This window comes from Miscanthus floridulus, chromosome 18 (assembly GCF_019320115.1).
Source record: "Miscanthus floridulus cultivar M001 chromosome 18, ASM1932011v1, whole genome shotgun sequence".
In the NCBI taxonomy this organism is placed as follows: Eukaryota; Viridiplantae; Streptophyta; class Magnoliopsida; order Poales; family Poaceae; genus Miscanthus; species Miscanthus floridulus.
In genome coordinates this window covers 31419839-31431786 of record NC_089597.1, presented here as the reverse complement: position 1 = coordinate 31431786, position 11948 = coordinate 31419839, and the positions used below count along the sequence as shown (strand labels likewise).

The 11948-nt window shown below is 44.9% G+C and overlaps 2 protein-coding genes across 2 annotated transcripts; one reads left to right on the top strand and one right to left on the bottom strand.

Annotated features, from left to right (window-relative positions):
• The first annotated feature begins 448 nt into the window (after positions 1-448).
• On the top strand, positions 449-6719 carry LOC136521020 (transcription factor LRL1-like). The gene is made up of 9 exons (XM_066514741.1): positions 449-669; positions 2599-3359; positions 3481-3573; positions 3668-3763; positions 3873-4031; positions 4159-4224; positions 4809-4874; positions 4971-5039; positions 5307-6719. Exons 2-9 carry the CDS (start codon positions 2700-2702, stop codon positions 5565-5567), a joined length of 1470 nt encoding a protein of 489 aa, XP_066370838.1. The 5' UTR covers positions 449-669; positions 2599-2699; the 3' UTR covers positions 5568-6719.
• Positions 6720-9810: 3091 nt separating this feature from the next.
• LOC136523607 (wall-associated receptor kinase-like 14) lies at positions 9811-10577 on the bottom strand. The gene is made up of 2 exons (XM_066517231.1): positions 10195-10577; positions 9811-10057 (listed from the first exon to the last, which is right to left on the bottom strand). Exons 1-2 carry the CDS (start codon positions 10575-10577, stop codon positions 9811-9813), a joined length of 630 nt encoding a protein of 209 aa, XP_066373328.1.
• Between the last annotated feature and the right edge of the window lie 1371 nt (positions 10578-11948).

Here is an 11948-nt window from a genome sequence, read left to right as displayed (position 1 = left end):
GTATGAGCTGGTCTCCACAAAAGCAATGACCATCTCAGCAAAAGAAACACATAAATACTACTTATATACACAAAAGTACATGCTCTGCTCAAGCCACTTTATAAAACGTGCTTCAACTAACAGTTCCAAACAAGTTTACCATAATTGCATGATATTTACCACAACAACACGATATTCCTCTACAAGGAATCGGCGTCGACACGACACAACGGGGGAAAAAAAGGTTGCATGGATCCCAAATGTTTTTGTTTCACTCGATCCATCCAACCGGTGGTCATCCCATTTCCAGCCCAGAAGGCATAAAAAGGACAAAGGATGCGTGCAGAAATAAACAAAAAGAGGGGGTGCTACTGAACAAAAAGAGAGGGCAGCGGCCAGCGGCACCAACTGCTGTCTCTCTTTCCTGCTAGCGCTGAGCGAGCATCAGAAATTCAGCAGTCCAACGCGTCTTTCCAGTCTTCGGCACCGGCAAGCAAGACCGCAAAGGCCACTCCTTTTTCTTCTCCGCCCAAACCGCCGCCTCCTCTCCTCTCCTCTCCTCTCCACTTCTCAGGGTCTCACCTCAGTCACCTCCACAGACACACACGCGCGCGCGCTCGTGTAGGCTCTCTCCCCTGCTCCTCCTCCAGTCCTGGCAACGGAAGCTTCACTGCTGCGCTCGTCTCACTGGTAAGTGTCCAGTCCGGTCCTCCCCCCTTCAACGGGGTCAGCTTTCAGTATAGTCGTGATCTTTCGAGAGCGATTCACTGCATGTGTATCACCCTGCTACTGTGCTTTCTGTACTTGTTGCCTTAGGCCCTGGCTTTGTTCTTGATGTGGTTTTGGTCGCCCGTGCCTCGTGATTGGCGTTTCTTGGTGGGGTTTATTTGTCGTGTCGCGATTCGCAAAGGGGCAAGAACAATGCCAGGGATGGTCCAGATGGAGATAGACGATCGCGTGGGATTGATTGGTTGATGCAGGCGTAATGTTTCGATCGTGGTTTCTTTTATTTGTTCTTGTTCCGCCAATTTCGTAGATGGATACGGTTGGTGAAAATTTGTTCACAGCTGTTCTTGTCTGCCTGAATTTGTATCAGCTCAATCTCGAGGGAGAAAAAGAAAAGGGGAAAGATGGATGTTGTGTAATGAATTTTGCGATAGAGAAATGAGAGGAATGGCAATTTAGTTGTAGAGCGCGTGATATCAGCCTGTTCGCATGCTGACATATGATCGTGGATTATAAGCTGGAAGAGTATTTTTCTCTCACACCAAACCAGCCAGCGGTAAATAATCCACGACCGTTTACGATGAAACGAACACGCTGATCAGCTGCTTTTCAGCATGTTCGCTTACTCGTATACGATCGTGGATTATAAGCTAGAACAGTATTTTTCTCTCACACCAAACCAGCCAGCAGTTAAATAATCCACGATCGTTTACGACGAAACGATCAGGCTATTTGTTTGTATATCTCTGTTTTTTTCTGGCTGACAATATCTGCTTCGCACTAGCCAGAAGGCATAAATGCAGTCGGTTGTTAATGACCTCTAGTTATGAGTCGTATGGTGGACATTCAGGGGCTTTTAAGTGCTCCTGTAGTGTCAGAGATCATGATGGCTGGCGTTTTTACAATTATTGTATCAGTTCAGCGTTTCTGACTACTGATTAGGCGAGAACTGAACTGGTATGACGTATGAGTACGGGAGCAATTGATGGTAGCATTGTTGAGAGGAAAAATATTCAGTGGGTTTAACTATAGGGTCGTATGTATTCTGCCGTCAAAATGGATGATAGTGTTCATTTACCGTTTCTTAACTGGAATATCTGAATCAGTTGCTGTTTTGTTCTAAGAAAATTAGGTCGAATGGCTGTAGAGTAAAGAAGGGAAGTTGTGTTCACCTGGCAATGTGACAAAAAAATAATTATTTAACATGACTGCAGAAACTTCAATTACACTTTTTTTAGAAAGACCTTCAATTACGCTTTTACTTGTCGTGTATTTGTTTATAAAATACAGAATGAGGATGGAAGCCTGTGTGTGTCTAAAGCTGTTTATATTTGGTTGCTATCAGTAGTTGTACACCTCTTTTCTAATAGTTCTGCCACTGGTGAGTAATGGAGTATGTGCTTGATTCTATTGCCCATCCCAACTTTCATTTTTTGAAAGGAGATTACCTCGGCTTTTAAGAAAGCCAAATCCAACTTTCATTTTCTCAGGAAAAATCCAGACTATTGAAAAATTCAATCCCCCATGACCCCATCCGTAGAAGATTTCTATGCTTAACTGCCATGAACATGACAGTGATGTGTGCTGAGGGCCTGAGGGTCACCTGTCAACCGTATGCAGTAAACATGGGAGAGTTCAAATTAGTTGGGCATATTTTAATGTTGCTTATTCAAGTGATTAACGTGTGTTCCAAAAATATATTTCTTCAAGATCTTTATGCTCGCAAGGATCATTTGATTATATACTTTTGCATTATTGGCCCATACATGCCATCTATGAAGAATTGACAGCTGTTCTTTTAGCATCATTATGTCCTGCCTTTGTATAAAAGGAAGCATTCTGGACATCTACCATTCTCTTTAATGACTAACTGATTTTCTGTTTTGAATGCAGGCATCACCATATTGTCAACCGGGCATATTTTCAGTCTGTAGAAGCCATCTTTTAAAGAACATTTTGGGCAGAGATTGCCAGTACCATTTCTTGTGGTTAACATGGACTTCTCAGCTGGTTCCTACTTCTCATCATGGCCTGTCAATTCTGCTTCTGAGAGCTACAGTTTGGCTGATGGTTCAGTGGAATCATATGGAGGAGAAGGAAGCATGCCACCTTCAAGCTATTTCATGACAGCTAGATCAGATCACAATATAAAATTCAGTGTGCATGAACAGGATTCCACTATGCTTCCAAATGAACAGTTGACCTATGCTGGTGCTGGCCAGACTGATCTGTTACCTGGTGATACTCTATCTAGGGATAAGCTTTGTGAAAATCTTCTGGAGCTTCAACGACTGCAGAATAACAACAATCTGCACAGTAATTTAGTGGCCCCAGGAGTGCTTCAGCACAATTCAACACCTGGGGTCTTTCATCCGCAGTTGAATACTACTGGACTTTCAGAACTGCCTCATGCCTTATCTAGTTCAATTGATAGTAATGGAAGTGAAGTTTCTGCTTTTCTTGCTGATGTAAATGCTGTTTCTTCAGCCCCAACTTTGTGTTCCGCATTTCAAAATGCTTCTTCATTCATGGAACCAGTGAATCTAGAAGCTTTCAGTTTTCAAGGGGCACAAAGTGATTCTGTTTTGAACAAAACAAGCCATCCAAATGGGAATATCTCAGTGTTTGACAGTGCTACCTTGGCATCACTTCATGTAACTCTCATTACAGAGATAGCTGCTTCTTCTTCCAAAAAGAAAAAAAAAACTACATAGACAGCTGCTATGCATTTATTTCATTCAGTTAAATTAATTTTGGGTTCCTTTTGTAATACAGGATAGCAAAGAATTTATCAGTGGTAGGCTCCCCTCGTTTGCTAGTGTCCAGGAAGCAAACCTAGCTTCTAGTGGTTTCAAGACTCAGAAGCAGGTTATTTATATAAACAATGCTATTGAAGAGAATATCTGAACTGCATCTTACTGTTAATTTGAACTGTACCAGTAACTCAACTTCCATACTGCAGGAGCAAAATGCAATGTGCAACGTTCCTATCCCTGCTTTCACTGCACGTAATCAAATGTCAGTTGCTGCAACTCAAGGAGCACTGATCCCTCAAAAGGTTTTTATGTTTTCTCTTAAAAGAATACATTTCTGCTCAGTCACTGTGTTCCTTTTATGCTGTCTTTCAAGATTGTACCTGACATGGGGTTGTTATTTCAAATGTTTAGATTCCTTCATGGATCAATGAAAACAAAAGTGAGGGTCCTGTTAGCCATCCTTCTGATGTACAAACCCAACCAAATTCAGCTGGAAATGGTGTTGGCGTGAAGCCACGAGTAAGGGCTCGTCGTGGACAGGCAACTGATCCTCATAGTATTGCTGAACGGGTGAGTTTCTATTTATGTGATCAGTCCACTTCAGTGCAAACTGATGAGTTACATATAATATTTTTGAATTATTTGTTTTGCTGCTTTGTGTAGCATAAGTTTAAGTACAATTTCCTATATGTTGCAGCTTCGCAGAGAAAAAATTTCAGATAGGATGAAAAGTCTGCAAGGTCTTGTCCCGAATTCCAATAAGGTACATTTCTTTGGGTGTTTAACTTGTCTGGTGCATTTTCATAAACTGCAACTGCAGTTACTAAAATTGGTCATCGAGCTAATTATCAAAACTTTGCTACTTATATATGTAATGGGAACATGTGTTTCTTAGTTGTGGCTTGAAATCTGCAAGTGACACAATAGAATGGATCATTTATTAAATTTAAGGTACTTCTTTGGGGTTCACAATTTCAAGTCTTCAAGTCTACAAATACATTGGAGTGAATGTTGAATTTGTTTGGGCCAACAATAGTCGTTACCTTTTTAGCCATTGGTCCAGTTGTACTGTGATGAAGCTATAAAGACAGGTTTAATGTTTGTTTGGATTGGATGTATTTCACTGGAAAGTTTTGGATCTAGTTGAAAATTGAACTAAATGCTACATTCCAACGAAATAGCACCCATCCAGTTATCCAAACTCCCAGTTCCTGTTGATGCAGAGCTTGTTTAGTGTAGCTAAAATACCATGCCAAGGAAGACAGCAGTTTTACCTTTCTTTAAAGATGTTCATTTTGTTTAATTCTCTTGAATAAGATGGAGTGACAAATCTTTTGTTGCAAGCAGGCAGACAAGGCATCCATGCTGGATGAAATCATTGACTATGTGAAATTTCTTCAGCTTCAGGTCAAGGTATGGCTGTGAACAGTTTTTGAAACAAGCACAAGTAATTTTTCTGGTTACGTGAAAGGTGATTAACACTCTTCCCTTTTACCTGGTTTCATTCAGGTCTTGAGCATGAGTAGGCTAGGTGCTCCAGGAGCAGTCCTTCCCCTTCTCACAGAATCTCAGACTGAGGTGCCAAACCTTCTAATTTTCAACTTCCAGGAATCCTTGAAAAAAGTATTGTTGTTTTAGAATTGGTGATATACACTTCAGTCCTTTTGAGCTATGACATGACATAATAGCTTATAACAGCAGTCCTTTTCTTTTTTGCTAATAGCAGTCCTTTAATTCCACATGCACTGTAGTTGCATTTGATACAGATTTGCCTCCTGCTTTAACATTGATATACCAGTAATTCACTTCAATCTACTTATCCATGCACTGTCATGATTCATGTAGGGTTACCACGGTCAACCTCTGTCGGCTACAACCAACGCACAAGGATTACTGGATGCACTAGACCCGGAAGACAGCTTCGTCTTTGAGGAAGAGGTTGTGAAGCTAATGGAAACCAGCATCACCAGTGCAATGCAGTACCTTCAGAACAAGGGGCTCTGCTTGATGCCAGTTGCCCTTGCTTCCGCCATATCCATCCAGAAAGGTGTGTCCGCTGCTGCAATCCCTCCTGAACGGCAAAATAAAGACATGCTGCACCCATGAGCATGAGGAAAACAACTGCAGAAGACAGAACTCAGACGGCTGAAGAATGCAGCAAAACCCGTAGAAGTATAGGATAGGAAGTTAGTCTGACCAGAGTTCATGGCCTCGTCTACTAATTTGCCTCCCAGAATCAGTTTTTTTTGTACCTATTGCGCATCAGTTGATTTTGCCTTTTTCTTTTTGCCTTCTCTTTTCTTTTTTGCCGTATTGCATCAGGTTGGTTGCTCAGCGATAGTTGCGTTTCAGTAACTTGAACTGTATCTGGATGATCTATCTGATTTCCTTTTTGTGCATAGAAAAAAAGAGTAAAATCTACTGGTTCTGGCGTTCTGCTATATGGGATCTATGATCAGACATATCCAAAGTGATCCTGTGATGCTACTTGGTAGGGTGTTTCTTGTCGACTATAGCTCTTGCCCGGCTGTCAGCTTGTGAGCTGTAGCCATCTGCCGTTAGTTTCAAAGGATGTGCTGTAAAGCGTTGACAGGGGACTGCTTTTGTTTTACAGAAATCTCTCATCGGAAAATGATGGCGTTTCGGTTTGGTGCAGTGTTGAAGAACCTGCAATGACAACAAACCTCACAATCTACAACTGAGGACTGCAGTGAATCTGAATGGTGGTTAAGGCAGAGACTGAAACAAGTAGTCTTCTACCGGGTTCTGTGGCTATTCCGTCAGATGGTTAAGACGCCAAACTAAATCTGACATGACACGTCAACCAACATGTCCTGTCAAGAGCCTGAAAGAATGATATTGTTTCCTGTGGCGGTGTCACGGCTGACGGCTACTTTTATCCTCTAGCATCCAATAACTGAAGATGAGTAGCCACCATGATAAAGGCCTGCCCCAAATCTTCAGGAGTGGTTGCATATTTTCTCTCATTACTAGTCCATCACTCCATCAGTGCTGTTGCTGGAGTTGTCAGTATTGTTGGTTGTGACCAAAGCTATAGAGAAAGCTAGAACCTGAGCTGTTACTGGAGCACGCTTCTTGGAGGCTTTAATTCCTGCACCTTGATGTTTTACTTATATCTATACAGGTTTTCCCACTTGGTTTTCCCAGTTTTGCTCCTCCATGTTGTCTCGAGGGCAACTATCTGTAATCTCTTCTTCTCTATGCAATGAAAATGGGCGTGAACTTCTGCCAGTTTTGTAAAAAAAGGGCCCATCAACTAATTACAATCCTTTGTACAACATCTCTATTAGTGTTTGTGTCCTAGAAACCTTAGCTTAAGCTATGTATTTAACATTTTGACATGCTAATCGCTTCTAGCATGTATACATATGTGGCATGCAGGTGACACACATGATGCATGTATACAAGATGTTAGTTTTTTTCGATATACATCGACAACACTAGAAGTGGTAATTTGAGATTATTTTTGTACCGACAAAGTTGGCTAATTTAGATGCAGTTTTAGGGAGCCATTTTTAATAATGGTAGAGATGACTAATTTAAAAACAAATTTAGGAGGCTACACTAGATTAATTTCTTTCCTAATCACAACATACTTGCATAATTTAGATGAAGATTTATAGGGTTATTTTTCATAATGGCAGGGAAGGGTACTTTGAATGTAATTTTTTAGGGTTACTGACTATTTTTCAAAATGGTACATAAACGTATTTTTTAGAAAACACATAGATGAAATAGCTATTATTGTTAATGATGATTATAGTCTATTGAGTTGATGGTTAAATGTTTTTGTTGCCAAAATTTATAGGATTTACTCTTTTTTCAATAGGTTAAAAAAAGTAATAATAGTAAGATAAGCAACCAAGTTCCTTGCTGAACTATGTAAAATGAAAATATGGTTCTTCAAGATTGACTATCAATTTGTGTCTTATAGGGCATCATCTGCCTCTAGGTTTGGCAGCCATTTAGGTAGGGGTGTGTCTAGCACAAAGTCGGTTGAAGCTCAAGCCCCTCCTACAAGTTTGTAGTCACTAAAACTTAGGAGGGACTAAATGTAGATAATAAGAGGATGACCGCCCCTCAGAGCATATGTTTCTAGATTCACTACTGATTTAGGGTCCTTGAAAGCCAGGGATCGGTGTTGTTTCCATAACCACCATGAAGCTTATCCCCAATCGCTCGTGCTTGTACATTATGTGGGAGAATCATTTTTTTGTGGACAACATTGAGGAAGAAGAGTAAGAGAAGCGAACTGGTCACATTCAAAGTGTCATTTATTTCTATCCTAATCGTTAGAACTATTTGCTATTAAAATGAAGTACCTCCGAACCAACAGGAAGCTACTCTGTCTATTCTAAAGTGTAGATCGATTTATGAGTTTTATGTCGTACGTCAAACTTTTTTCTAACTTTGACTATAAAACAATATATTAGCATCTATAATAAACAAATACATACAAAAACTTCGAGCTAATAAAACTAATTTAGGTTGTGTTTGGTTCAACTTGTGGAAAGTGTTTTTGCTGTGAAAAAGCAGAAAGCCAACCAAACGGGTGGATCTTGAAGCTGCTTTTCAGAAGCAACTGCCTTTATGTAGTATAATTTTGAGTGAAATGCACCGGAGGTCCATTAACTTTCGTTGGGGTGTCATCTAGGTCCATCAACTTTGAAACTGTATTTTTTTGTCCATGAACTTTTAAAATGATTCACTACAGATCCATGCCATTTATTTAACCTTAAATTCAAAGTATATTTACAGAAAACCCCCTACCTTTCTTTATCTTCTATGCGCTTAGACCCTTCCTGCTCAACGCATGCATGCACGTCGGCTTCAGCCTCGGTCTTTGCGCACGTACAACAGCCATTGCATGGACATGCAGTGAACCCATGCAGCGCGGAGTGTCAGCATGCATGAGCGGCGACTCCAGGTCGCCCCACCCGGTGCCTCACACGTAGCACGCCACGCGGCGCCGCCGCAGGCCGGCCCCGCAGAGGGAGACCAGCCAGGGCCAGCGTCCGTCGCAGTGGGGCAGTGTGGCTGGCTGTGGCTGCCCTGTGCTGTGCCCGCCCGCCCACGTGAGCCCACGCCGCAAGGCTCAGTGGCTCACCGGCACCACGGCGGCGTGTGCGGGCTCCATCCGAGGGAGGCGTGCACGAGCACGACGGCACGAGCCAGGAACGGGGCCAGGCCAGCACCAGTTCAGTTGGGTTCGGCTGCAGCCCGTCGGCGTCACACGCCCACGCCGGCTCCACGTGACCGATCGGCCCGGTGCGGCCACGCGAGCGCGATGGGCGATGGCCGGTGAACTCAATGACGGAGCAGAGGATCACGCGCTGCAGCAGGCGGGTGGCCACTGGCCACACACCGCCACACGCCGACGCGAAGAAAGCGCAGCGGGGCACGGGGCACGCCCGCACGCACGTTCCGCACCAGCAGCGAAGCAAAGCAAAGCCCGTGACGAGACACGAGACAGACAACGGTGCCCGGTGGGTGATGGGATGGCCCCCTGGTGACGTGTACGCTCCCGTCCAAGTGTCGCACGCGCGCGCTGCATGGGTTCTCGGCACCGTGGCATGGGTGGCCACTGCATGGGTGCTCGTACGAGACACGAGACAGACAGCGGTGGCCGGTCGCGCGAGGAGGACGCCGGCCGGCCTCGCTCTCTCCCGACAGCGCAGCTACACCGAGCTCCCGCGCGCAGGAACAGCGCGGCCCACCTGCTCCGAAGCCTTTCGCCGCCGCCCCACCCGCCACGAACGCCAGCGCGTCCGCCGCCGTGTACCGCGCCCGCCCGTCGTCGCCCTTCAGAAGCAGCATCGCGGCCAGCTCGCGACAGGTTGGTGACCACGGGGTTCTCGACGTTCGGCTACGTCCCGCACTCGCTGGCTGTGCTGCGACCCGGGCTGCTGATGCTGCCGGACCTCGCTACGCAGGATCGACGTGTTCGGTTGTCATGACGTAAAAATATTTAGGTGGATTATTTGCCAACTGAAGGACTAGTTGTTATTTCGGCGCTAGACTAAAGTTTAGTCCGACTACTAATTTACATATTTGAATAGATTAGGACTATTTTTTAGCTACTTGTTAGCCAAGTAATCTAAAGAGGTTGATACATTACGAATGTATTGGTACGTGGCTTGCTCAGACGTCGATATGATTACGGCCAGTTGATAGCGGAGCCCATGGTCCAAGCCATTCTGGTGGCGCGAGCTGGATGCAAGAGCGGAGTCAACCATTCTAACAAATTCGCTAGCTCGCACAATTTGACTGACCAATTCAACCAACGATACTCGGAGCCGAGAAAATAATAAGCATTAATCAAATGACGTCACTGACCTCTCCGGCAACCGGTGCCGTCGGCGAAGCCGTCGCCGTCGTACCCCTCGGGGCACTCGCACCGGAACGCCCGTTGCCCAGCGATCGGCGTAGTGACCAGGGTGCAGGTGGCGTGGCGCGAGCAGCGGCACGTCTCGCCCACCACCCACCACTCCAGTTCCATCACGCCCAGCAGCAGCCCCGGCGCCGGCGCCGGCGCGTCCCAGTAGCTCGCCGCCCACACACGAGCCCGGTGCATTCTGCGGCGAGCGTTTGCATCTCGGTTCTGTTGAAGAAACGTTGGTCGCTACCGCTGCTGATCGGTGGTGGGACTACTGGTGGCAGGACGCAGCGGATGGGCTCGGTGGTGTTGCACTGGGACGACCTGTCGAGGTACCTGTCGCCGTCGCTGCAGTTGCTGGTATGCGACGGCGAGGCGGGGCTGCACGCGCTCATGACGAGCGCGTTCTGCGAGCCAGGCGCGTAGCTCTTCGAGAAGAGCTCCTGGATGGAAGCGTTGAGTCCGCGGGAGCAGTCCTGGGGCAGGGAGAGGACGACGGCGCGCGCCGTGACGTTGTGCACCAGCAGGCCGAGCTCGCGCGCGCCGCCGACCCACGCGGTGCTGTTCGCCTGGTCGTCGCACCCGAGCGGTATCTCGCAGCCGGGGGAGAAGCCGAACGGGTACTGCACCGTCAAGCCCCCGCAGCTCCGCGCGCAGCTGCCGTTGCCCGCGGCTGCCGCATGCAGCAGCTGCAGCAGTGCCGCCGCCGAGACCTGCATCGATCTCTCCCGTCTCCCCTCGGAAACTCACTTCGTCAGAAGATAAAGAAAGATAGGAGTTTATGTAAATATACATTAAATTTAAGGTTAAATAAATGACACGGATCTGCAGTGAACTATTTTAAAAATTTATAAACCTAAAAATGTAGTTTTAAAGTTGATGGATCTAGATGACACCCCAACGAAAATTAATAAACCTCCGGTGCATTTTACTCTATAATTTTTGCAGCACCTTGATCCTGCTTTTGGCTTTCAGCTTTGAGCTTTTGCAAATGGGCAGAAATAGAGAGACGTTTTGTAGCTGTTTCATGTAAGACAAAGAGGGAGAGGGTAGGTTTTAGTTGCTTCAACCAAACAGCTTATAACTTTTTCACACAACAACTTTTTCACAGCTCACAGCTAAACCAAAACAGATTCTTAAAGTTATAGATGTGTAATTTTTCTATAAATTTGAACAAAGTTTTAAATTTAACTTATGACAAAAAAGCCTATATTTTGAATCAGGGAGAGTATAGTATCATACACAAAGTCGAAGGTAAACTACTTTTTTATATCAATGTATTAATGGAGAAAACCCAGAACTTTATGGCCTCATAGCTAATTTCGTTAAATAACACTTCATGCGAATCATGCCTGACATATCTCAACATCTGTTTGTAACCATTGGTGCTCATTTATCAACGGGCAATGATCTAAGCAAAGAGGGTGCAATAGTTTATAGACCGTAAGCAATTGTTTGCTGAGGCCTCCACATCACCAGATAAGGTAGCCAAGTGGTCATTGGTGTCTGGTCAATTAAGAAATATCATCAACAAACTATCAACCTGTTCGCTTGATCGTAAATGATCGTGGATTATAAGCTAGAATATTATTTTTCTCTCACACCAAACCGGCCAGTGTAATAATCCACGATCGTTTCACCCGAAACGAACAAGCTATATATACGGTGACAATGTTTGTGAGGTAATGATTAGGGCCCACCAATCATATCAACCTGACAAGAAGAGGAAGGTAGACACATACACGTGTAGTAGTAGAAGTACATGATCAAGGAGCCATGTGTATGTGACTGCTGGAGTGCTAGTGGCTATTGTTCCTGATTTGTTTTCTCTACAAATTGGTATAGGTGTTTGAGGACCAGTTGAGAGGGATGGTGTGCTACAGAGATGAGAAGGGGGAGATGATCTGCGAAGTGTACGACGAAGGCCCCAGGCTTGGAACGCCGCTGCCGGAGAAGGCCTGCTTCCCATGGTAATGAGCATCTGAGTTATGAATACTCTGCAATCTTGATTCAGATTGATAAAAGGGTGTTGTGTGATGAAACTGAATTCTGTTGTCTGATTGCTCTACTTGTGGAAAACTAAAGGCCTG

Coding starts and splice junctions, on each gene's coding strand:
- LOC136523607 (XM_066517231.1), bottom strand. CDS start 10,577: ATGCAGGTCTCGGCGGCGGCACTGCTGCAGCTGCTGCATGCGGCAGCC. Junction 10,058..10,194: donor AACTGCAGCGACGGCGACAG/GTACCTCGACAG, acceptor CGCTCGCCGCAG/AATGCACCGGGCTCGTGTGT.
- LOC136521020 (XM_066514741.1), top strand. CDS start 2,700: ATGGACTTCTCAGCTGGTTCCTACTTCTCATCATGGCCTGTCAATTCT. Junction 3,360..3,480: donor CTACCTTGGCATCACTTCAT/GTAACTCTCATT, acceptor TTTGTAATACAG/GATAGCAAAGAATTTATCAG. Junction 5,040..5,306: donor TCACAGAATCTCAGACTGAG/GTGCCAAACCTT, acceptor TGATTCATGTAG/GGTTACCACGGTCAACCTCT.